Source organism: Pristis pectinata, chromosome 12, assembly GCF_009764475.1.
Source record: "Pristis pectinata isolate sPriPec2 chromosome 12, sPriPec2.1.pri, whole genome shotgun sequence".
Taxonomy (NCBI): Eukaryota; Metazoa; Chordata; class Chondrichthyes; order Rhinopristiformes; family Pristidae; genus Pristis; species Pristis pectinata.
Window position 1 is genome coordinate 49,879,881 of NC_067416.1, and position 24,695 is coordinate 49,904,575.

A 24,695-nucleotide genomic window follows, 5' to 3' on the forward strand; every position below is an offset into this window, starting at 1 on the left:
AACCTTACTTTAATTGATTATGATAACCACAACTGGCATTGAAAGGGCATTGTAACATATATTGACAGGACACTGGGTGTCGTTGATGGGGCATTACAACAAACATTGACGGAACACAGCAGGACACTACAGGTATTGATGGGTCATTACAGACAGAACACAGCAGGACACTACAGGTATTGATGGGGCATTACAGACAGAACACAGCAGGACACTACAGGTATTGATGGGGCATTACCACAGCTCACAATCAGCAGGAGGACATGTCTATCTAGGGTCTTTGGGAAGCCATTCTCCTGGATGAACTTCAACAGTGTTTTCTGTGCCCCAGGAGGATGTTCTTATAAGTGGATATAAAAAGCTGAATAGAAAGGAGCAGGAGGGAGATACATGGAAAAGATATTTCACAGTGGAGAAGAGAATTAAAATAAATTGGAAAACAAGAGATTGGATTGGTAAAAAATAGAAAATACAACCAGAAAGAATTCTAAGTGAAAATGAAAAAAAATTGAAACAGAATTACAACAACTTACGCAATGACAGTATGTTACTGCAACAACTGGTACCCACAGTGCACTACAGCAACAACTGGTGGCGACAGCATATTACTACAACAACTGGCACCAATAACGCATTACAACAAATGAAATAAACAGAGAAAACAATAATTTTGCGAAGGTAGAGCCAGAAAGAATAACGTAGTGATATGGGATTGCTGAGAAATTGAAAACTGAACAAGTAGATGATAAGAAAAAATTGAAGATGTGAATAAGGGAAAAAAAAATCCAAATAAGATGAAGTGAGAAAATATATGCAGGGAAATGTTTTTTACACCACACCAAAGACAGCACAAATGATTTCTATTTCAGTGGGAAACTAATGCTGCTGATAAATTCTTCTCTAAAGCTTAGGGAACCAAACAGTGTTGACTAAAGACAAAGCTGAGAACACTTTCAGGGTGAGATGTGTCTGTGGGGAAGGCTCAGGCAACTGCTGAAGCACTTCCTTCCATGGTTCCCTTGAATTCCCTCTTCCTTGCATTACAAATGTTAAGATGAAACGACACTGAATGTATTTCATACTCCAGTAAAAACACACTTTGATGTTAATAGAACGCAGGGTTGAGAAGAACTTCTCTGTAAAACACCATTTTCGTGGAACGATAAAACACTTGTACAGAGCTGCTTGTTGTATGATGCATGATTTGTAAGACAAAGTCTCACCCCAGTGCTTGAGTAGCAAGGTACATCTGACCACTTTTGGAGGATTAATTCAACACACTCATACCCGCGCACCTTTAATGTGCATGCACACGTATCTTTAATTATTGGGGCATTTCCAGTTGTTTCATCTCACTCCCCAGTGCATTCAACATTGATCTCACATAATAAAGGAGTGTGTGTGACTGAGTAATCAGAGCAAGATTAGTGGAAGCGATTTGAATGCACTCACCACGATTGTACAGGATGACACCCTGTCAATGGCACTGAGGTCGAGAGGGTTGACAGCTTCAAGTTCCTGGGAGTGAACATCACCAATAGCCTGTCCTGGTCCAACCACATAGACGCCATGGCCAAGAAAGTTTACCAGCACCTCTTCTTCCTCAGGAGGCTAAAGAAATTTGGCAAGTCCCCTTTGACACTCACGAACTTTTTTCAATGTACCATAGAAAGCATCCTATCTGGATGCATCATGGCTTGGTACGGCAACTGCTCTGCCAGGGACTGTAAGAAACTGCAGAGAGTTGTGGACACAGCTCAGCGCGTCACGGAAACCAGACTCCCCTCCATGGACTCTGTCTACACCTCTCGCTGCCTTGGTGAAGCAGCCAGCATAATCAAAGACCCCACCCACCCGAGTCATTCTCTCTTCTCTCCCATCAGGCAGAAGATACAGGAGCCTGAGGGCACATACCACCAGGCTCAAGGACAGCTTCTATCCCACTGTGATAAGACTATTGAATGGTTCCCTTATACGATGAAGTGGACTCTCTTGACCTCACAATCTACCTTGTTATGACCTTACACCTTATTGCCTACCTGCAATGCACTTCCTCTGTAACTGTGACACTTTACTGTGTATTCTGTATTGTTTTACCCTGTACTACCTCAATGCACTGTGTAATGAATTGATCTGTATGATCAGAAAGCAAGGCAAGTTTTTCCACTGTACCTCGGTACAAGTGACAATAATAAACCAATACCATATATTGCCTATTCCCAATCCAGACTCAGATTGGAACAAGGACAGTGTATGTTAATGACGGAGCCCAGTAGCTTGCATGAGAGGATAAGCGAGGAAAATGGAGCTTGAGAAAGGCTGAAGGGCTGATTCACAGAGGGGTGATTAAAGCATGGCAAAAGATGAGCTAACCAGATATCAACTTTAAACACAGCCCGAGTAATCTGCAGGTTTCATGCTGGTCTCAGATGGACATCAGTGGATTCATCGAAGCTTCACAGAAGAACAGAGGTACATGTGACGGCAGCTTGGCTCCTCTGGGCTGTTCTCCCATAAGAAATAGGAACAAGAGGAGACCAGTTGGGCCTTTAAGCCTGCGCCACCATTCAAGACGATAGTTGGTCTTCTACCTCAGTGCCATCCCCATATTCCTTGATATCCAGAAATTTATCAATCTGTGTTCTCAACGAACTCATTGACTGAGACTCCAAATCCCTCAAGGGTAGATTTCACCACCTTCTGAGTAAACAAATTTCCCCTCATCTCATTCCCAATGGTCTATTATTTAATTTGAGACCATGAACCCTGGTCCGAGATTCCTCAGCCAGGGGAAACATCCTTCTTAAATCCAGCCTGAGGAGCTCCAAAAATACAGTAAGTCCAGGTGGACCCAGCTATAGGAAGGATGTCATTGAGCAGGAATGGGTGCGAAAAAGATCCACGAAGCTGTTACTGGGACTGGAGGGATTGAATTATGAGGAGAGGCTGGATAGGCTGGGGTTTTTTCCCCCTGGAGCGTAGGAGGCTGAGGAATGACCTTATGGGAGGTATATAAAACCATGAGGGGCATAGATTGGGTGGATGGTCACAGTCTTTTTTTCCCAGGTAGGGGAGTCTAAAACAAGAGGACATGGATTTAAGGTGAAAGAGGAAAAATTTAAAATGGACCTGAGGGGAAACTTTTTCCACACAGAGGGTGGTGGGTACATGGAATGAGCTGCTAGAAGAAGCTGTAGAGGTGGGTGCAATCATGACGTTTAAAAGACATTTAGACAGATACATGGATAGAAAGGTTTAGAGGGATATGGGACAAACATGGCAAAATGGGACGAGCTTGGACAGACTCTCGGTTGACATGTTGGGCCAAAGGGCCTGTTTCCATGCTGTTTATGACTCTAAGTTTCAATGAGATCCCCTGTCAATCTTTTAAACTCTGGAGAGTACAGGCCTAGTCTATTCAATCACTGCTCATGAGGCGGGATTGGCTCTCAACCAAATCACTGACATATACTGTGATTATCTTGGGCTGAAGTACTCACCCCTGTGGTATGCCACTAGTCACAATCTGCCAGCCTGAGAAAGGTCAATTTATTCCCACTCTTTGCTTTCTCTCTGATAATTAGTTATCAATCCATGTCAATATAATACCACCAACTGTAGGTGATCTAATTTTGTTGACCAACCTCTGCCCTGGAAGCATATAGATAATTTTCTGAAAATTCAAGTAAACCACATCCACTGATTCACCTTAATTCTACGAATCACAACCTCAACGAGTCCCAGCAGATTAAACAAACAATATTTTTCCTTCATAATTACATGCTGACTTTGCTCAATCCTATTTTTCTTTTCAAGTTGTTGTTATTACATCCTTCATTACATGTTACAGTAGGGGCGGTGCAGTGGCACAGCTGCTGCCCCACAGCTCCAGCGATCTGGGTTCAGTCCTGGCCTCCAGCGCTGTCCGTGTGGAGACTGCACATTCGTGGGTTTCCACAAGGTGCTCTGGTTTCTACCCACACCCCCAGACTGGTTGGTTAACTGACTGTAAATTGCCCTTGAGTGTTTGGGCCAGTAGCAGTAGCAGTAGCAGTAGCAGTATCTGGGGGGGGGGGTGAAGAATTATGGGAATCTGGAGAGAATTAAAAAAATGAGGAGATGAGTGTAGGATTAGTGTAAATGGGTGCTTGAAGGTCGGCGTGGACGGTGGGCTCGACGGCCTGTTTCTGTGCTGTACAACTCGATGACTATTTTCCGCACACTGGTTTTAGCCTAACAGGCTGTAGTTCCCTCTCTTCTCTCTCCCCCTTTTCACATTTGCTCCCCCTTTTCACATTTGTAGTCTAGAATCTACAGGATTTTCTAAGATTATGACCAGATCATCCGCTACCTTCATAGCTATCCTTGGGAATTATCCACTATTAGTCTTACCATCTTCCCTTGTACTACCTCTTCACCGATACTTGTTTCCTTCGGGTCTCGTTCTCGCTACACCCATAGTTATCTGGCATTTCCGGCAGTTTTTTGTTTGGAATGAAGATAGACATAAAGAAATTATTTAATTCCTCCGCCTTTTCCTTACATCAAAAGTAAACCGATTCTGTAAACCTGACCTCTCCATTTATACATTAATATATTTGCTTGGTAAAACAATGTTATATTTTAGATGTAAAACAAACAAATACCCTGGCAGCAGTTGTACCACGCGATTAGCAGAGTTTCTCAGCTCCTTCTGCCGGTCTCAGTTCCATCTTCCTCCACGGTCTCCCTGAATTTAGGTACCAGAGGCTGGGTAGCTTCCAGCCCATGTTCTGGTCCGGGGAGGCGGTGGTCTCAGGGCCATCCATGGCCACCTCGCTACCTACAATCGTCCGCGCTCCGGAAACCTCTCTACTTGCCAGCGGCTAGGCAGCGCGCATGCGCCGTGGCGGGCCCCGCTGCGCTTCCTGGGCTGAGCTGGCGGCGGGGCCTCCGGTGAGAAGCAGGAGGATCCCCGGGGTCCGGGAGCGCCGGCGGTGGGTGCGGGGCGGCCGGGGACACGGGACCCGCTGGGGCTGTCCCAGTGTGGCGGCATGCGGTGTCTCCGGAGCTCGCAACGATTCTCCCGCCGCCTGGGGCTGCTCCTCGGGCCCGGGCCCTGGTCCAGCCTCGGTGTTGATTGAAGCCGCCGCCGGGTTCCCGGAGTCTCCTTCAGGAGGGACCTACACCCGCTGCGTGACGAGGAAGGAGTTCACTGATTTACCCTCCTGATCAAAACACTTTTCTCCACAGCAATGAACCCACTTCAGTGTTCTGACTGCGGGAAACACTTCAAGAGACCCAGCGATCTGGTAAAACACCAACGAATTCACACCGGTGAGCGGCCGTACACCTGCTCCGAGTGCGGGAAGGGATTCACTCGCTCATCCGACTTGCTGAAACATCAGCGAGTTCACACTGGAGAGAGGCCGTTCACCTGCCCCGAGTGTGGGAAGGGATTCATTCAGTCATCCCACCTGGTTAGGCACCAGCGAGTTCACAATGGCGAGAGTCCATTTACCTGTCCCACATGTGGGAAGGGATTCATTCAGTCTTCCAACCTGGTACGACACCAACGAGTTCACAACGGGGAGAGTCTGTTCATCTGCTCCGAGTGTGGAAAAGGATTCACTCAGTCATCCCACCCATTGATCCACCAGCAAGTTCGCTCAGGAGAGAGGCCATTAACCTGTGCTCAGTGTGGGAATGGATTCACTGGGGAACATTTTTCAATCTCACAGGTTAACCAAATTGATGTTACTCAGCAACTTTTGATAGAAGAATACAAGGAAGCGGAACAAAGTAAGTGTGCAACTCCAAGTGTTTCACCTTTATTTGTAGAGGAGAATACAGAAGATGATTACATTCACGCAAGTGAGGGACTGTTTGCTTATCATTCTGTGCGCCACGGACATGGTTTCGGATTTGGTGATTGTACATCACAGTTGATTAAAAAACTTTACCAACCAGAGTTCTCATCTGCTTGGACAAAATCCGAGGCAATTATTTGCAATGTATTGGCGCCCTTGTCAACTGAAGAAGTACTGGGTGATTTAAAGCAATGTTCGTTTATTTCTCTTAGCTTGGATACGTCAAACAAAGAAGACTACAAGCTGTTCCCTGTTCTGGTGCGTTATTTTCTTCCAATGACTGGGGTGAAAACAAAAATCATAGAGTTTACTACGCGACCAGCTGAAACATCTGACTGGCAATGTGAATTTCTTCTTCAACTGATCAAGAAAAATCACCTCAGTGAAAAGCTGGTTGGACTTTGTGCAGACAATATCAATACGAATTTTGGTGGTGCTAAACGAGCTGGGAGAAACAATGTGTGGCGAAAATTGCAGGTCAAACTTGGGAGAGAGATGTTCAGTATTGGCTGTGGCACTCACATTGTGCATAACTGTCTGCAAACAGCAGCTGACTGTCTTCCACTTGACGTGGAGTGCTTTGCTGTGAAAGTTTATAAATACTTTCACGTTTATACTGTTCGTATAGAAGAACTGAAAGACTTCTGTCGATTTGTGAGCCTGGAGTATTCTAAGTTGCTAGAGCAAGGCAGTGCACGGTTCCTTTCTCTTGGACCAGCACTAGACAGGATTCTGTTGATTTTTGAGGGACTGAAGATATATTTTCTATCGCAAGAGAAGTGCCCAACACTGTTAAAGTACATGTTTAATGATCCTTGCACCAAACTGTGGCTTGCTTTTGCTAGTAAACAAATAGCAGTCTTTCAGAAGGCAGTAGAGGTTATTGAGAAAAATGAATCCTCCGTTACCGAAGTTGCACTGCAAATCCGTGCCCTACGAGAAAGCTTAGCAGAGAGGCTCAGAGAAAAGTCTGTTACATCTGACACAAAGATACTCTTGCAGTGTTTGGTTGAGGATGGGGAAATTACTGAAGGGAAATTCTATAATGCAGTGGAGAATTTTTTCTCAACGGCACTAAGTTACCTGGATCAGTGGAAACCAGCCTTTGAGTGCACAGAACTGCTTGAGTGGGCCTTGTTGAGGAACATGCCGCAGTGGGATGACATTCAAAGCAGCCTGGCCACTTGCCAAACAAGCATTGCCATTCTAAGTTTAATAGACAAGAAACGTCTTTTTGATGAATGGGGAAATTCAAAACAAATAATCTCCCGACACATGCCCAGTTGGAATGCACAACAAGTACCAGTCTCTGAAAGATGGTGCCATGTTTTCCAGGAGATGGGCAGGAATGGGATTGAATACTCACATCTGGCAAAAGCAATTGAGTTCATATTGTGTCTACCAGGCAGCACAGCCCCCGTTGAAAGACTCTTTTCGGCAATGAGCACAGTCTGGGCACCTGAGAAGTCACATTTCAGTGTTTCTACAATGAAGGCTATTTTGTTTATGCAGGTAAATTTTGACCTTGATTGCTCAGCCTTCTATGATAAACTGTTGAAAGACAAACGGACCTTACAAAGGATTGCTTCAAAAGAAAACTACAACCCAGAGGAATCATTGCACTGTAAAGAAGAGAGGGCCAGCTCTTCCAAAGAGCAGTAGCTGCTTAATTGTAAGTATTGCCACATTTAGCTTTCTTACTAATGTGATAATATGTTGGAATAGTCAGCAGTTTTTCCTTTGTAGTGTTCTGATGATGGACAGAAGGTTTGTATTTCATTGCTGTATTTTTCACCAACTTCACCTCATGGAGACACGGAGGGTGCTCAGTCGGGGTACTCCTTTCAGTGTCCAAAAGTCAGTGTCCCATATTGCTAAAACAGTTACCCTATCTTAAGACATCAACAAATTACACTAGTTTTTCACAACTGACTTGCTTCCAGTACTTGAATTCCTTTTCCAGTTCCTCATTTCAAGAATAGGCACACTTTTGCACTATGTCTGCACTGTTGATGAGGTTTGTAACGCCTGTGCCTAGCGTAGTCTGTGCAGGGTTCCTCAGTGCAGCCACTGTCGTTGCTGCGTGTCATGAAATTGACTGACTATATTACGAGCGCAACAGGATTTTATTTTGACGCGGCTTTGCAGAATTCCTACTTACCCATCTTTATCGGAAGTTTTCTTTCAGGAACGCAGTCATTTGCCAAATCGAGTTACACTTTGTTGTGAAATGCAACTGATATCAGGAGTCGGAAAATATGGGAGAGTTTGCCACTTCTTAAGAAACAAAAGGACACCCACATTATGGCTAAAATAAGGGACTGTCCGGATAAAATTGGGATGTACAGCCACCATTTTCACTTGGTCATCCCATCTGGCGACGCATCAGAAAGTTCACACTGGGAGAGGTTGTTCACCAGTTTTTTTTGGAGTGAGAAGGATTCACTCAGTCATCCGACCCGATAACGCAACAGTGAGTTCTTACTGGAGAGAAGTTGTTCATTTCTTCTGAATATGGGAAGAGATTCACTTGGTCATTCGTAATGGAGAGAGGCTGTTTGTCTGTTTCCATGTGAGGGAAAGGATGGATTCGGCTGTCGCACCCAGTGATAACGGCACGGTGAGAGACTGCTTAGCTGTTTGAATGTGGGGAAGGGTTCAAACTTATGCCATCTGGTGACACACCAGCAAGCTCATGCCAGGGAGGGGCTGTTCACCTGCTTCAAGTATGTGAAGGGGGATTCAGTCATTCTGTGGAGACATCAGCGAATTCACAATTAAATGTGTGAATATTTAAACACTGCAGCCGCTGAGACACCAGTGAGTTCACGGTGACTGCAGACCCTAGATTCTGCAGTTACTGCTGCTGTTGATCACTCTCAGGGTTGAACCCTGATTATTGGGCAGAACTGAGGTTTGTTTCTGCTGATGTTCCCAACCTCTGTAACTGGCCTGAAGTTTCATATTCTGCATCCATTTGGTGGGTATGAAAGGAAAGGGACCCAGAGACAGCAAATCCCACCACGGCAGCTGGAGAATTAGGTGAATTTAGAATATCACAAGATCACAAGACAAAGGAGCAGAAGCAGGCCATTCAGCCCATCGAGTCTGCTCCGCCACTTCATGAGCTAAACTATTCTCCCATCTAGCCCTAATTCCTGGCCTTTTCCCCCATATCCCTTGATACCTTGACTAATCAGATACCTATCAATCTCCTCCTTAAACACCCCGAATGATCGGGCCTCCACAGCTGTATGTGGCAACAAATTCTATAAATCCACGACCCTCTGACTAAAGAAAGTTCTCCTCATCTCTGTTCTAAGACTGTGCCCTCTTGTCCTGGACTCACCCACCAAGGGAAACAACTTAGCCACAACTACTCTGTCCAGTCCTTTCAACAATTGAAACGTTTCTATGAGGTCCCCTCTCATTCTTCTGTACTCCAATGAATACTGTCCAAGAGCCAACAAACGCTCCTCGTATGTAAGCCCTTTCATTCTGGGAATCATCCTCATAAATCTTCTCTGAACCCTCTCCGACATTAGTACATCCTTCCTAAGAGAAGGGGCCCAAAACTGCACACAGTATTCCAAATGAGGTCTCACCAGTGCCCCATACAGCCTCATCAACACATCCTTACTTTTATACATTATTCCTCTTGAAATGAATGCCAACATAGCATTCGCTTTCCTTACTGCTGATCCAACCTGGTGGTTAACCTTTAGGGTATCCTGCATGAGGACCCCCCAAGTCCCTTTGCACTTCCGAATTTTGAATTTTCTCCCCATCTAGATAATAATCTGCCCATTTATTTTTTTCTTCCAAAGTGTACAACCACACATTTCTCAACATTGAATCTCATCTGCCATTTCTTTGCCCATTCTCCTAAACTGTCTAAGTCTCTCTGCAACCTTCCTGTTTCTTCAACACTGCCTGCTGCAACATCTATCTTGGTGTCATCTGCAAACTTAGCCACCAAACCATTTATTCCATAATCTAAATCATCGATACAGAGTGTAAGAAGAAGCTGCGCCAACACCGACCCCTGCGGAACACCACTAGTAACCAGCAGCCAACCAGAACAGAATATCAAGCTGATATCGATAGTAACAGTCATGAAACTGCTGGATTGTTGTAAAAACCCATCAGGTTCATTCATGAGCCTCTAGGAAGGAAATGTGCCACCCTTACCTGGTCTGGTGAGTTTGGCCCTCCACATCCGGCCCAGGTTGGTGTTGGTGAAGGGAGTGCAGGTGGTAATTCCAGGTAACAGGGCTGGTCCAGCCCCATCCGTCCCATGATGTCTCCATCCCCAGTCTCTCTGAATTCAGTGAATGTACCAGACACGGATACACCATGCGGCCCATCTGGTTCCTGCTGGTGTTTATGTCCACACCAGCCTCCTCGCATTTGCCTCAACCATACCCTGTGGTTGCGGGTTCCACATTGTCACCACTGTATGGGTAAAGATAAATATGCAGTGTGCTGTTTTAGATTATTGTGTTATTATAAAACGGACAGTAAACAGCAAGAGACTAGAAATAATATATGATGTACAGCACAATTACTGGACTGGAAGTAAAAGCCTGGATATTTCTGCAGGAATCTCAGTAAAACAACCAGCAGTCACTGTTACAATGTGAACCTGTCAGCAGCTCAGATCAACATCAGAATCCAACTCTCATTCCCCCAACACCACCCCACCTAGCTTCTCTTTCCTCCATTATGATACTTGTTAAAACCTACCACTCTGAACAACTACCAAGAGAGTACTTAGATTTCCAAAAGGCATTTTGTTTCAGTAAAAGGTTACTGTATAAATAAGGACTCGGGGTATTGAGGGTAATACATGGATAAACTGACGGCAGGCAAAGAGATGGGATACACGGGTTCACATTAGGCTGGCAGTCTGTAACTAGTGGGGCTGAAGTTGCTGTCTGCGATTCAACATCCCGACAGGCTCTGTCATTTGACACCGTGTCCCTGGGATCGTGGAAAATCACTGGAACTGATCTGAGTGGAAGGTGTTTACGAACTCATTCCACTGTAAAATAACGGAAATCTGACACAGTTGCATGAGGTTTAAGTGAGTTTATAACGATGCACTGAGCCATAACTACTGCTTAGCAAATTAGCACTAAAAGTCTACTTTTATTTCTGAGTTTTGTAAAATCTTCACAACCTATACTTCAAAATGTAATCACTTAAAAATGGAAAAAGTATTTTTTTAAAAACTTGGTATTTCAGGTTTTGTGTTAATCATGTATGTTTCTATCTTTATTTAGCACTCTGTTTTAATTAAACATTGTACAATACCCATGCTGCTGCTTTGTGTTCTGCCTGTGGGGATTCCTCAGTCTGACTGGCTGCTCAGTCAGCTTTATGACAGCCCAGCTGCTGGGTGGGGGATCAGGTGAAGTTAGCACACCGGGTTACTGAAGGTGAAATTTTAAATGTTAGCTCACGGTGCATAGAGGTTTGAGCCTCCTGATGGTGAAGGTTAATAGAACTGTGAAACGACAAGCTGGGGGACAGTAGCAGAGGAGGCTCCCACATTCACTGACATGGAAACACCAAGCTGGGAATTGCTGGCTATGCCTAAAACTAAAGCAGAGTTTGGGGGGCCTGTTGTAAAGTGGGGGATGTGCTGTGTGATGTATTTACAGAGACAGGGAATGGCAGCATTATGAGTAGTGTGTCTGTAATTGTCCTGATAAGTGGTCAGAACAGCTGGGATAAATGACACTGAGCTCAAACCTTGAGCAGAGAAGGGCACTATGTCCATGCTACCCCTGTAACTGAGCAGTGGAGTTTGACTATTGGCCCAGTAACTGCCAGTGAATCGATTTTTTTGATCTGGATAAAAGATACGAAAGGGGAATGAACACGTATTTGTATGTTTCTATGCAACCTCATGTGAGTGACTCTCAGGGTCACAGTGACGGCTGCACTGAGACTGCAGTGAAGACTGTCTGCTCCAGCTGAGTAAAAATCAAGCTGGAACCAGAATAGACCCACGATTTGACAGCCTTCATCTGTCACCCCAAAGGACATCACTCTGGGAGAAGTGACAGTGAATTGGGAGGAATGTAAAGGAATGTGACTCTGACAGAGATCGCCTTCCAGTGGCCTTAAGGAGCAGACGGCAGTGAAGGGGAAGTCTGCCCTCGGAGTGTCCCAGATCTTTGTGGGTGGAGGTCTTTGGTGAGCATTGTTGCTTTCCTGTGTGATATATGTTAATGTATGAATACTGAATACATGCAGTGCCAGCGGGGCCTCAAGAGGCGGCACCCTCACTGCGGGCACATGGCTGAGCTGGAGTGACACCAAGTGCAGCTGCTCTGTCCGTGTCCCAGCCCCGCAACATTTCCCCTTCTCCGTGTTCATCCAGTCGTCTGCTGAAGTTCACGACTGAATCAGTTTCTGCCGTGCTCACAGGTAGCGAGTTCTAGATCAGAAGAGCACGTGATTCTCTCTGACCTATCCCAGATAAGCTGGTACCTCAGGAATGGTTTTAGCTGGACTGCCCCATCTGTCTGAATGTATTGGTACCAGGCTCTCCCTCCCCTGTCTGCACTTCGGCTAGGATGGAATGCTCACCTCACTTCCTGGAGGAATGCAGCCTGGCCCAGCCTTGGTTCCCCTGGGCACAGGCTGTCTGTGGAGCTGTGCTGGAAGCCTCTTATAAAACCTTTAGCTTAAAAACCCAAGTCTCAGCATTCTTGTTATTTCCTTCCTTGCATGGTTCCCTCTTGTTTCATGGTGCCCAGTTACTACTGTTACGGACTCAGTGGAAGTCCCTTTAAGATAGAGAGTGTGTGTGTGTGTGTGTGGGGCGTGCTTACGTCAACAGAAGATAAAGGACGTAATGACGTTGTTGAAGAAGAAGAAGAAGAAGAGAGAGAGAAGGGAGAGAGACACCAGCCTGCTAGTTTTCTCTATCGATGGATGAGAAACAATAACTGTGTCTGCCACTGAAATCCATGTATGGAAGTTGGAAGTAATCCGGTGGAGTTCACTTTCACAAGATCACAAGACAAGGGAGCAGAAGCAGGCCATTCGGCCCATCGAGTCTGCTCCAAGGAAAAGGGAAAAAGAAATGGGGTGGGGAAAAAAAGAAAAAAAACTATTCTAATCCCATTTTCCAGCCTTATCCCCATATCCCTTGATACCCTGACTATTTAGATATCTGTCTATCTCCTCCTTGAACACCCCCACTGATCTGGCCTCCACTGCTGTGCGTGGCAAGGAGTTCCACAATTTCACCACCCTCTGGGTAAAGAAATTTCTCCTCATCTCTGTCTTGAAACAGTACCCTCTAATTCTAAGATTGTGCCCTCTGGTCCTGGACTCGCCCACCAAGGGAAACAGCCTAGCCACATCTACTCTATCCTTACCTGTCAACATTTTAAATGTCGCTACGAGGTCCCCTCTCATCCTTCTGTACTCCAGTGAGTACAGTCCAAGAGCCAACAAACGCTCATCATACGTAAGCCCTTTCATTCCCGGAATCATTCTCGTAAATCTCCTCTGAACCCTCTCCAACGTCAGCACATCCTTCCTAAGATGTGGGGCCCAAAACTGCGCACAGTATTCCAAATGAGGCCTCACTAGTGCCCCGTAGAGCCTCATCAACACTTCCTTACCTTTATACACTATACCTCTCGAGATGAATGCCAACATAGCATTCGCTTTCTTAACCACCGATCCAACCTAGTGGTTAACTTTTAAGGTATCTTGTACGAGTACCCCCAAGTCCCTTTGTACTACCGTACTTTCAATCTTCTCTCCTTCTAGATAATAATCTACCCACTTATATCTGCTTCCAAAGTGTACAACTGCACATTTCTCAACATTGAATCTTATCTGCCATTTCCTTGCCCATTCTCCTAAACTGTCTAGGTCCCTCTGCATCCTTTCTATTTCCTCTATGCTCCCTACTCCTCCACTTATCTTGGTGTCATCCGCAAAGTTAGCCACACAACCATTTATTCCATCATCCAAATCATTGATGTACAAGGTAAAAAGGAGCGGCCCCAACACCGACCCCTGCGGCACACCACTAGTAACCGGTAACCAACCAGAACGAGATCCTTTTATTTCCACCCTTTGCTTCCTGCCAACCAGCCACTGCTCCACCCATTCTGCTATCCTACCCATAATTCCATGACCTCTCATTGCTGACCTGTAGAAGGAAACAGGTATTTGTGTGGACGACCACGATTCAGATGCTTTTCGGGGTGAGGAAGTCACTACCGAGTAAACACTGGAGTGTCGTTTGGGTTCCATCGTGGAACATTTGGATTTCATATTTACTCTCTCTATGTTTCTCTACGTCTACGTCTTATCTTCAGACAACGGTGGTTGTTGAAGAAGCCCTTGCTCATGTTTCACCTTATGGCTTGCGGAACTGAACTTTAAGAACCATTCCGGAACTTGGAGTTTGGGACTTTGCCACCCACACACACGAAGAGTTTAGTTTTGGGGTTAACGTTCAAGGTTTAACATTTTTGAATTCTAACATACTAACATTTTTACTTTTATTTTACGTATTATCATAAGTAGTGATTAATAAAATAGTTTTTAACACTGAATCATGCTCAGTGTGTTTCTTTTGTTGCTGGTTCGTGACACTACTGTTAGGTTATATCCGTTCATAACTGTGCAATGAGTACATCAACCTTTCTGAATGTGACCCTCCGCTTGTGACCTAATTTATAACCCATTCCTAATACTATAAATAAAATTATACACCGGTCCTGACGTGGTGTACCCCATCCACCTTCTGCCCCAGAACTGGTCCTGATCTCCCCAGAATCTGAAGCCTTCACTCCACCATGTCTTTCACACACTGATTAATCTGTGTAGTCTTCCTATTTCTGTCTCACTGGCACCTGGCTTCAGGAGGAATCCAGAGCTATTTACCGGGTAAATTCTTCTGACCTGGAACTCGCTGAGTGTGAGCGTGGTGGAAACTGATTCAGTCGTGAACTTCAGCAGACGACTGGATGAGCATGGAGAAGGGGAAATGTTGCAGGGCTGGGGAACGGACAGAGCAGCTGCAGTTGGTGTCCCTCCAGCTCAGCCGTGTGCCCGCAGCGAGCCTGCCTGAGGCCCAGCTGGCACCGTGTGCATGAGTAAGGCCTATGATGGAGAGATACCAGTCCTGCCCTATTGAACGAGGAGCTCACTCTCTGCACCCTGTATGTTTGTGTTTACTCCATTAGCAAGGGAGGCACTGAGATCGGGATGCACCAAAGGAACATTTACCAACCCTACAGAATAGGGCATTTAAACTGATGCATAAGAGGAAAGGGTTGGCAGCAGATAATTTAGAGCTCCTTGAGCTGGATCCCGAGCAGCCTTGGTTTAACACCTTCAGTGGTATCAGAAATGTGACCAAGCAGAGCACAAGTGTGAGCTGCTCAAACTGATCTGCCCTGCCATTATTCAACCACCTTATTCCATCTCTCAGGGTCCCTATGTCTATTTAATGTACATTTTTCTGAGGCTTGGCATAGCTGCTGTCTCTCTGTGAGCCAATAGGCTGCACTGTTGGTCAGGAGACAGAATCAAACTCCAGAGAGGCTGGAAAGGGGTTGGAACTCACTGCCGGAAAAGACGAAAGCAGTGGCAAACCTCACCACGTTTCAAAAGGACTTCAATAGCCACCTGATGAGCCGTAGTCTGCAGGGAGATGGGCCAAGTGCTGGGAGGTGGGATTGGGCAGGGTGTCTGTGTTTTGATTGATACACACACATTTGGGCCAAATGGCACAATGTTTCTATGATAGCATTCCATATTTTTTTTTGTGTGAGGCAAATAGGAGGGACTGGAAAACCAAACAACTGCACAAGGTGAAAATCTGAAATAATAACAGAAAATGCTGGATACACTGAGCAGATCTGGCAGCATCTGTGGAAAGAGAAACAGAATAAATGTTTCAGGTTATCAGATTTTCTTTCACAGGCTGCCTGACATGCTGAGTATTTCCAGCATTTTCTGTTTATATTTTAGATAAAAGAGAATGGATGGATGTGCTGCATCTGGATTTACAAAAGGTATTTGATAATGCAATGGATGAAAGCTCATTCAAATAATCCAGGGATCATAAGATTGAGGGTAGTTCAGCAGGGATAGAGGATTGATTAAAAAACAGAAAACAGTAGGAATCAATGGTTCCAGTTTGGCAAATGACACTTAGTTCACAATCTGCATTAATAGGTTTGATGAAAATGATTCTGTAACATTGCTATGTTTTTTGATGATACAAAGCCAGATGAGAAAGTGAGATGGGTACAGAGGAATATAGATGGGTTAAGTGAGTGACTGAGATGATGGCAGATGGAGTAAAATATGTGAAAGTACGGACTTCACTTTGGCGGCAAGAAAAATATGGAAACTTTTTAAACTGTGAGAAACTAGTAAACATATAGATGGAACTTGTGCTGATTCACTGGCTGCAGACATATAACATTCTGGTACTGGAAGGAATTGGGAAAATAAACGGTAGAGTCATAGAATCACACTGCACAGAAACAAGCGCTTTGTCCCATGAAGTACACACTGACCATCAAGCACCATTTGCACTAATCCCATTATATTCTCCTCACATTCCCATCAACTTCCCCCCCCCCCCCCATTCTAACAATTAGCTCCATATTAGGGCAATTTACAGCATCCAATTAACCTACTAATCTACATGTCTATGGGATGTGGGAAGAAACTGGAGTACCCAGGGAAATCCATGCAGTCACACGGAGAACGTGCAAACTCTGTGCAGACAGCACCCGAGGTCGGTATTGAACTTGGATCACTGGAACTGTGAGGCAGCAGCTCCACCCCCTGTGCTGCCCTCTTGGTTTATATTACTGGAGTAGAAAGGTAGGAAGTTAAAACATGGCAATGGTGAAGGTAATGAGCTATTGGGAGCATGATTATGCATTTAAAACCCAGGAGGTCTATGGGAAAATGGTGCTTTGGTTAAAAATTGCTCAGTGGGAGAAAGCCAAAGTTTTAGTGACTGTGAGGCAGAGCTCAGTAAAAGGCCCCCTGATTTTCATCGTATTTATAAATGATTTGGATTAAATGTAGCAGCCAAAATCAACGTATTTGCTAAAGGTACCAAAAATTAGCAGTGTGGTTGACAATGAGGAAGAACATTCTAGGCTGTAGGGCTAGTTAAGTGTGCACAAAAGTAGCAAATGGAATTAAATCTGGAGATGTGTGAGTATTGCGTTGGGGAATACACAATGAATGCTCGGATACCGAGAAGTGTAGAGGACCAGGTGGATCTTGGAGTGCACAGATGCCTGAAGATAGCAGGACAGGTAGACGACATGGTTAAGAAGCCAGGTGAGAGACTTGTGGCCCATGCCTTGACTAATGACAGGAGTGGGGCTGTCATGTTGAAGCTGTATAAAATATTAGGCCACAACTCTGGGAAGAAGTGATAGCACCAGAGGATGTAGCCATAGCTGGAGAATTACTGATGTCTAGGCAGAGGTTGTTTTCTTTGGAATAATGGCGACTGAAGGGAGATTTAATTGAATTGTATAAATGATTCCACTGGATGAAGAGGGAAAGTCTATTTCACTCTGCACAGGGGACATCGATTTAATGCAACTAGAGAGTTGAGGAGAAAATGTTCCACAGAGTGGACGGGCATCTGGAAATCACTACTGGAGATGGTGGTGGAGGAAGAAATGCTCAGTGTATTTAAAAAGTAGGTGGAGAACTCTTAAAAGAGTGATAATCTGCAGAGTTCTGGATGAAGAACTGGGAAGTGGGATTAACAAAGCCCATTTTTCGCTAACATGGACACTGATGACCCACTTCTACTATCACAGAAACATGGTTGAAAGGCAGAAATGGGAACTCAATATTCCAGCAAAGAGGATTATCAGGCAAGACCAGGGAGTGGTGGGGTGCATGTAAAGGAGGTGGCACTGCAATATTAATCAAGGTCTATTACTGCAGTAATGAGGGAAAAGGGATTTTAACTTCCCCAGTATTAACTGGGATTGCCTTAATGTTAAAGAATTAGAACCGAAACATTTTAGTAAGTCTATTAAGAGAATAACCAGGGAAAGAGCAGGAACCAAAGGGGCAGTGTGTGCCCAGAGCCAGAGTATGTAGGCGAAGTCATAAATGAATATTTCTCATCAGCATTCACAAAGTAGGAAGACATTTTAGCTGGAGAATTCAGGAAGGTGGACGGTGAAATTCTAGAACAATTTACCATTAAAAAGGGGGAAGTGTTTGTGAGCTTAAAGGTGGATAAATTCCCAGCACTTTGGGGCAAGGGAGGAGACTGCTGGGGCTCTGACAGAGATTTTAGACCTTCGCTTCCTCAGATGAGGTGCCAGATGAATGGAAGACAGCAAATCTGGTACCTTTATTCAGGAAGGTCAGCAGTGATAAGCCAGGTAACTGCAGACCAGTGAGTCCACCGTCAGTGGTGGGGAAGTTACACACAGGATTAATCTGCACTTGGAAAGACAGGGCTTGATCAGAGATAATCAGCACAGCTTTTTTGGTCAGGGATTCTGTCTGACCAATTTGATTGAATTTTTTGAAGAGGTAACAAAGATTAGTGATGGGGTAGTGCAGTTGATGTGGTCTACATGGATTTTGTTAAGACTTTAACAAGGTCCCACATGGGAGACTGGTTCAAAAGAATAGAGTTTGTGGGATTCGGTGCAAGTTAGCAAACTGGATCTAAAATTTTCTTGGTGATAGGAGGCAGAGGGTGATAACATAAGGTTGTTTTTGTGATTGGATCCCTGTGCTGGGACTCTTACTGTTTGATACATTTACAATGTGGAAGTAGGAGATATGAGGAGAGTATTGAAGAACTGGAGGACCTTTGCGTACAAAGATCCCTGAGGTGGCAGCACAAGTAGATAACACGATCAAAGGGGCATATGGGACACTTGTGCATAAAATATGAGAGCAGAGAGGTAATGATGCAACTTTATAGAACATCGGTGAGGCCACAGCTGGAGCACAGTGTGCAGATCCGATTGCCACACAGTAGGAAAGATGTGATGGCTGTGGAGAAGATGCAGAGGAAATTCACCAGAATGTTGCATGGAATAGAACATTTCAGTTATAATGAGAGAATAGAGGGGTTTGTTTTCCTTGGAATGGAGGAGGTTGGCAAGGGACCTGATGGAGGTATGCAAAATCATGAAGCTTTTCCCCTTGGCAGAGGTGTCTAAAGCCAGATGGTGCAGGTTTAAGGTAAGGGGTAAGAGGTAGAGGGGATCTGAGGAAGTGTTTTTCACCCACAGGGTGGCTGGAATCTGGAACGCACTGCCTGAGGTAGGTGGAGGCAGAGGCTCACACTTAGGAAATATGCAGACGAGCACGTAATCTCGGGTCAAATACTGGAAAATGGAATCAGTACAGATAATTACCTGACAGTTGGCATGGACATGGTGTGTCAAAGGGCCTGTTTCTGTGCTGTAGGACTATGACACTGGTGTGCTTCAGACCATCCAGTCCATTGCGTTTGAGAACTGATGTTGTGGGATTCATAATTTTCATAATATCACAATTTAAGTTGGGCATTAATAACAATATTAAAATATGAAATAAAGCCACATTACAAATATATTTCCAATTGGATTGAATCGTAGCCAGTAGAATGATCCCAGAGATTTAACGTTCACCACTTTTATATTAAGACGTTACAAAGGGAGCAGAGATCTGGGAAAGTGAGAGAACTGCATTGGAGAAGGGTCACTGAGCCGATCCAGAGGCCAAACAGCAGGTTTCAATTACCACACAGGTGAGGAGCTTCACTGAGATTGAACTCAGATTAAAGTGCTGGGTGGAAGAGTGGGACAACCCACTGGGAACCTCTCTCTAGCAGTGATTGCACAATTTGACTGGAGCTGAACGTGAAACAAATCCATAAATTAGTTGGATGTGCTTGTCAAGTAAATGTCTAGTGGTAAAAGTCTAAGTTAATTGACCTCATTTGAAAACTACATATATTCTTACAGGACTTTACAGGATAGATGCAAGGATGATGTTTCCCCTGGCTGAGAAGTCAGAGCTAGGGATCACAGTCTCAAGGTAAGGAATTGGGCATTCAGGACTGAGATAAGAAACTTTTTCAACAGTGATGGTAGTGAGTCTTCAGAATTCAGTAGCCAAGAGAGCTGTGGAGATTTGGTCACTGTATATTGAACACAGATTGATAGAGTTGAGGATATTAAGGGAATGAACGGACAGTAAACAATCAGCCACGATCTTATTAAATAGCCGAGCGGGCAAGAGAGGCTTCTATCTCTGATGTTCCTCAGGTCAATATGTGAAAATAAAACATTTTAAAAATGTTTAAAAGCTTCATGACAGCACAGGTGCTGGACAGGGGAATCAGGTGAAGTTTGCAGACCAGCTTATGGAAGATGAAACCTTATGTTGCCCTGATTGGAACAGAGATTTATCTGCCACTGAAGGGTTAATAGACGGGTTAATAGAGTCATGTTTTTGCTTTTAAACCAATTTAAATTGCAGGAATATTTCTCAACCTTCTGGCCTGGGATAGTCACATCAAATTTGACACTCTTGGTGTTCAAGGTCCATAACAAGCATTAATGCTTCTAATTAAATGTTCTCAACCTGAAACATTAACTCCATTAACTCTTTCTTTGCCGGTCCTGCTGAGTGTTTCCAGCATTGCCTGTTTTTAAAAATCAATATTTCTATCTTGCAAAAAAGTACAGAAGTGTGTATAAACCTTTTTAAGCTTGCAGGCCCAATCTCTGAATTTTATTTTGAGTAAAGCTGTTGTGCTACTGTGAAAATTATCACAAGAATTTGCTTTTCAAAGGAAAAGATTGGGCCTTGAAGCCTTAATCCAACAGTTGTAATTGAAGGTTATGTCAGGTTTTAAATCAGTTGGGCATTTTAGTACACATTCAATTGGAATACACCAAATAATGTGTATTATTTTGTAGAATCATTGAAAATTTACGACAGAATCGCCAGCCATTTGGCCCATTGTTTTCTTGTGGGTCAACAGCAAGCCATCCAACCCAATCCCACCTTCTAGCACCAGGTCCACAATTGTGCAGTCCATGGGTGTACATCCAAGAGCTTCTTAAATGTGAAGAGATTTCTGCCTCTCCCTCCCTGTTGGGCAGTTAGGTCCAGGCTCCTCCCACTGTCTGGGCGAAAACTATTTTCTGATCTCTACTCTACTGCTTCTACCAATTCCTTAAACCTATGCAGCTTAATTTAGAAAGAAAATCCATGGTCCTGCCTTGAATCCACATGAATGTTTATTAAAGCATTAATTCAGTGGCTGTCAGTTGAGACTTCTCATTGTTGTTGGATCCTTTGTTTAAATTTGGTTGAGAGGAAATGAAGAATTAATTAATTAGTGATGGAATAAAGGAGAAAGGAACTAAGGGAAAGGCTGTGTTGAGGTTCTTTTGCTCTTTATTTGTGGTGCATCACCCTGAAAAAGAACTTTGTCTTTCAAAGTCTGCAACTTAATCCAATTCAGAGTTGTTTGCTCGTCTGTCAGCAGGCAGAATGTCTGAGTGAATCCATTCCCCCATTCAGCAGTGAACAACCTCTCTCCAGTGTGAACTGACTGATATGTTATCACAGCATCAGATTTTTTTAAAACTGTTTCCACTGACTGTACAATGAAATGGTTTCACTGGATCAAAAACAATGGTGTTTTTAACAGAAGGATAAATCCGTGACCAAAGCCAAGGTGAAGGTCTCTCCCCAAAACCACCCCCCTCCCCCGCTTTATGCTCAAGATTTCACCTGGGCAGGATTAGATCGTCTCGAACCAGCAACAACTTGCACTGATTTTTGCAAGTTTATCAGGGAAATATTCTTCAAAGAGAGTTCCAGGAAATGTATCTGGTTTGCCTTCACTGATCAAAACCTCACACACATTCAGAACACACCCTGATTTTCTCCCCCCACAGTGAATGTTGAGGTGTTGACCCTGGCTCTGTAACTCAGATGTTTGTGACCCACTGTCTTCCAGTCACACTGAAGTTTGAAAGCTTTTCCAAGAAACAGAAAAAAACATTTCTCTGTCTGTGTCCAAGCTCTGATCATATTCAGGTGCTGATGAATCTAATTCTTAGTCAGATCTTGCTGCGTTGGTCAGTTTGAGATCCCCATCTGTAAAACCTTCTAATTCAAAGGACTTGACAAATTACATCACAAAGTACAGGATAGAAATTCAGAACAGAGCAATATGGTTTCTGTGTTCAGCTGTCATTTCATCGGAGGCACTCTCACTTCTGAGTCAGACAGTTCAGCTTTGTCCAGCTCCAGGGATTTTTGTGCTGAATAAAACTGTAGGCTGGCACTCCAGTGCATTACTGAGGGAGGGCTGCACAGTCAGAGGGAACGACTTTCAGATGTGTATTTAAACTGAGGTCCTATTTGCTTTGTCAGGTGGACAGAGAAGAGCATTGGCACTATTTTGAAGATGACCTGAAGAATTATCCCCAGTCTTCTGGTCAATATTTGGTCCTCAGTCATCACACAAACGTTTATCCAATCATCAGGGATCTTGCTGTGTGTGAATCAGCTGCTGCCTTTCCTGCATTGCACTGGTGGCGACTGCACATCAAACGTCTCTCACTGTTGTGAAGTGATTTGGGTCCAGCTTTTGGCTGCCTGACTCGAGTCTGATAGGAACCAACTCTATATGTTGGGCTCAATTGTGGCAGGTACAAGTAAAAACCTGCATCATCTGGCTTAGGCCAAATTTTGCATCTGGACAGTTCTCTACTTGTTGATCTGGTCAATAAAAATCCCATTTAAATGCAAGTTTTCTCTTAAAATAAGAATGTTCTTTCCCATCTCTGCTCCTATTGTTAATTTCACATTCGACAATGCCTGTGCCCTTCTTAATTCACAGACCTGACACGAGGGTCCATACCAATTCTCAGAAATACTCCGAACTCTTCAGGATAGGCACAGTTTAACAATAAAATTTCCTCCAGCCCCTTTCACATGGAATGGAAGATAACAATTTGATTCACAAATATTCTCGTTGATTGCACAGACAGAGGGAATCACAAATATTTTAATATCTGTCATTCATCGCAAAAGAAGAACCCATCCCTTCAATTTCAGGCAGAGTCTGAACTCAGATCTGTCCCTTGAAGCAAAACCCACTCAATGACGGGAAGCTCCCAGGTTGGCTCTTCCAAACAGCTGTCTAATCAATGCAAAAGAAAATAATTACAGATGCTGGAAATCTGAATTTAAAATAGAGGAAATGCTGAAAATACTCAGCAGTTCAGATAGTTTTCGTGTTAAGAGAAGCAAAGTTGATATCTCAGGTCAATGATCTTTCATCAGACTATGAATATTATTAAAGATAAGCAAGAGGGAAGGAAAGTGGGAAAAGGTCTGTGAGAGGGTGGATGGACGAGGGGATTAAGTCGCAGAAGGGCTGTAAGTTAAAAAATAATTAACCTAATTGCTCAGTCTTGTATCTGGACCCTGAAATTGTACTCATTTCTAGTTATTATTATTACTAATAATAATTTATTCAAAGAACTTTTGAAGATTTTATGAAATTTATTTCCGCTACCCTTTCAGGCAGAGCCTTCCAGCTCAGAACTTGCTAATGTAAACTGAATCCCACCTCTCACTCTAGTTCTGTTACTAATCATTTCAAAGCATTCATTACATTTTGGGATTCCCCACGCCGCGATTCCTGCGCCCAGTTCAAACAAGTAAAAACAGATCAAATTTAAAACTGACAGATGATAGAAGCACAAGTTCCAGTCCCTTTCAGACACCTAAAGAGGGGCGTTTAAAGGTGAACCAGAACATTTTCGTGGCATTCCGGATGCAATGGTTGAAATATTGCCTGGGGAATATTGCACAGGGCGCTCCACACCCACTCACTCCCCCAACGCGCTCTGGGCAGGGAACCCCAACCTCCCGGAGCCGCGTCACAGATTTACTCCCACCCCTTTCCCAGATCACGATTGGCTGGAGGTCCAACCGGTCCTCCGGAATTACCCTTCCTCCTGATTGGCGCAGAGCCGCTGTCAATCAGGACGAAAACGGCCCGTCGAATGAGACCAGACCAACGGCCGCGCTCGTTGCAGGTGAGAGTCAGTAGGGGGCTCAAATAAACCGGCATTTTAACTGCGAAAGAACAACCCTTGGGATTTCTGAAACAGTTTTACCCCATTGAATGTGTTGCCGCTTCCCCACTGACCGCTCCGCTTCCAGTCCCTCCATCCGAGCCGCTCTCCCAACTAACGGTCGGAGCGCGTGCTCCCAGCCTGCACTGCGGCGCCCGCCTGGGAGATAGAGGGGTTGCTCCCGCGCGGGGCCTTCTGGGTCCATGCATGGCTCCTGGTGGGTCCATGCGTGGGAAGGAATCGCCCGTTCCTGCAGCGTGCGGAGCCACCACCGAGTGGTTGGTGTTGTCCAATCAACCCTGTTACTCAGCGCGTTTAAAATTGAACCATGTCCACTCTCACAGTGCTGGGTTGTTTCTGTCGATGCGTATCACCCCTTTGAAACAAAGAAAACAGTAAATACTGGAAATACCCGTCAGGTTGCATCTGTCAAAAAAGAAATACACCAGATTAATGACCTTTTCGAGCCCTTTTGGCGACAGTTTAATTTAATATTTAATTAACAATATTATACACATAGTTTGTTGTATTTCTATTGAGCTGTACTTTCTAAAATTGGTTTATTATTGTCACTTGTACCGAGATACAGTGAAAAAATTATTTTTGCAAGCCGTCCATACAGATCATTTCAAAACATAAGTACATAAACCTAAGCTGTGCTCTTACATCATTTTTAAGATACTTTGTG

The 24,695-nt window shown here is 44.3% G+C and overlaps 1 protein-coding gene and 1 long non-coding RNA gene across 6 annotated transcripts in view; one reads left to right on the forward strand and one right to left on the reverse strand.

Annotated features, from left to right (window-relative positions):
* The window catches only part of LOC127576634 (uncharacterized), a 30,681-nt gene extending 26,231 nt beyond the window's left edge, over positions 1-4,450 (reverse strand). Inside the window, exon 1 of the long non-coding RNA XR_007957258.1 lies at positions 4,393-4,450. This is a non-coding gene — a long non-coding RNA (uncharacterized LOC127576634). The remainder of the gene's footprint in view (positions 1-4,392) is intronic.
* Positions 4,451-5,218: 768 nt separating this feature from the next.
* LOC127576542 (gastrula zinc finger protein XlCGF9.1-like) lies at positions 5,219-22,995 on the forward strand. Of its 5 annotated transcripts, none has more exons than XM_052027060.1 (2): positions 5,219-7,521; positions 22,293-22,995. In XM_052027060.1, exon 1 carries the CDS (start codon positions 5,235-5,237, stop codon positions 7,509-7,511), a length of 2,277 nt encoding a protein of 758 aa, XP_051883020.1. In that variant the 5' UTR covers positions 5,219-5,234; the 3' UTR covers positions 7,512-7,521; positions 22,293-22,995. The 5 variants fall into 5 exon arrangements, with proteins under 5 accessions (XP_051883020.1, XP_051883018.1, XP_051883019.1 ...); XM_052027058.1 differs by lacking the exon at positions 22,293-22,995 and adding an exon at positions 8,027-11,125; XM_052027059.1 differs by lacking the exon at positions 22,293-22,995 and adding an exon at positions 8,038-11,125.
* The last annotated feature ends 1,700 nt before the right edge of the window (positions 22,996-24,695 follow it).

Coding starts and splice junctions, on each gene's coding strand:
- LOC127576542 (XM_052027060.1), top strand. CDS start 5,235: ATGAACCCACTTCAGTGTTCTGACTGCGGGAAACACTTCAAGAGACCC.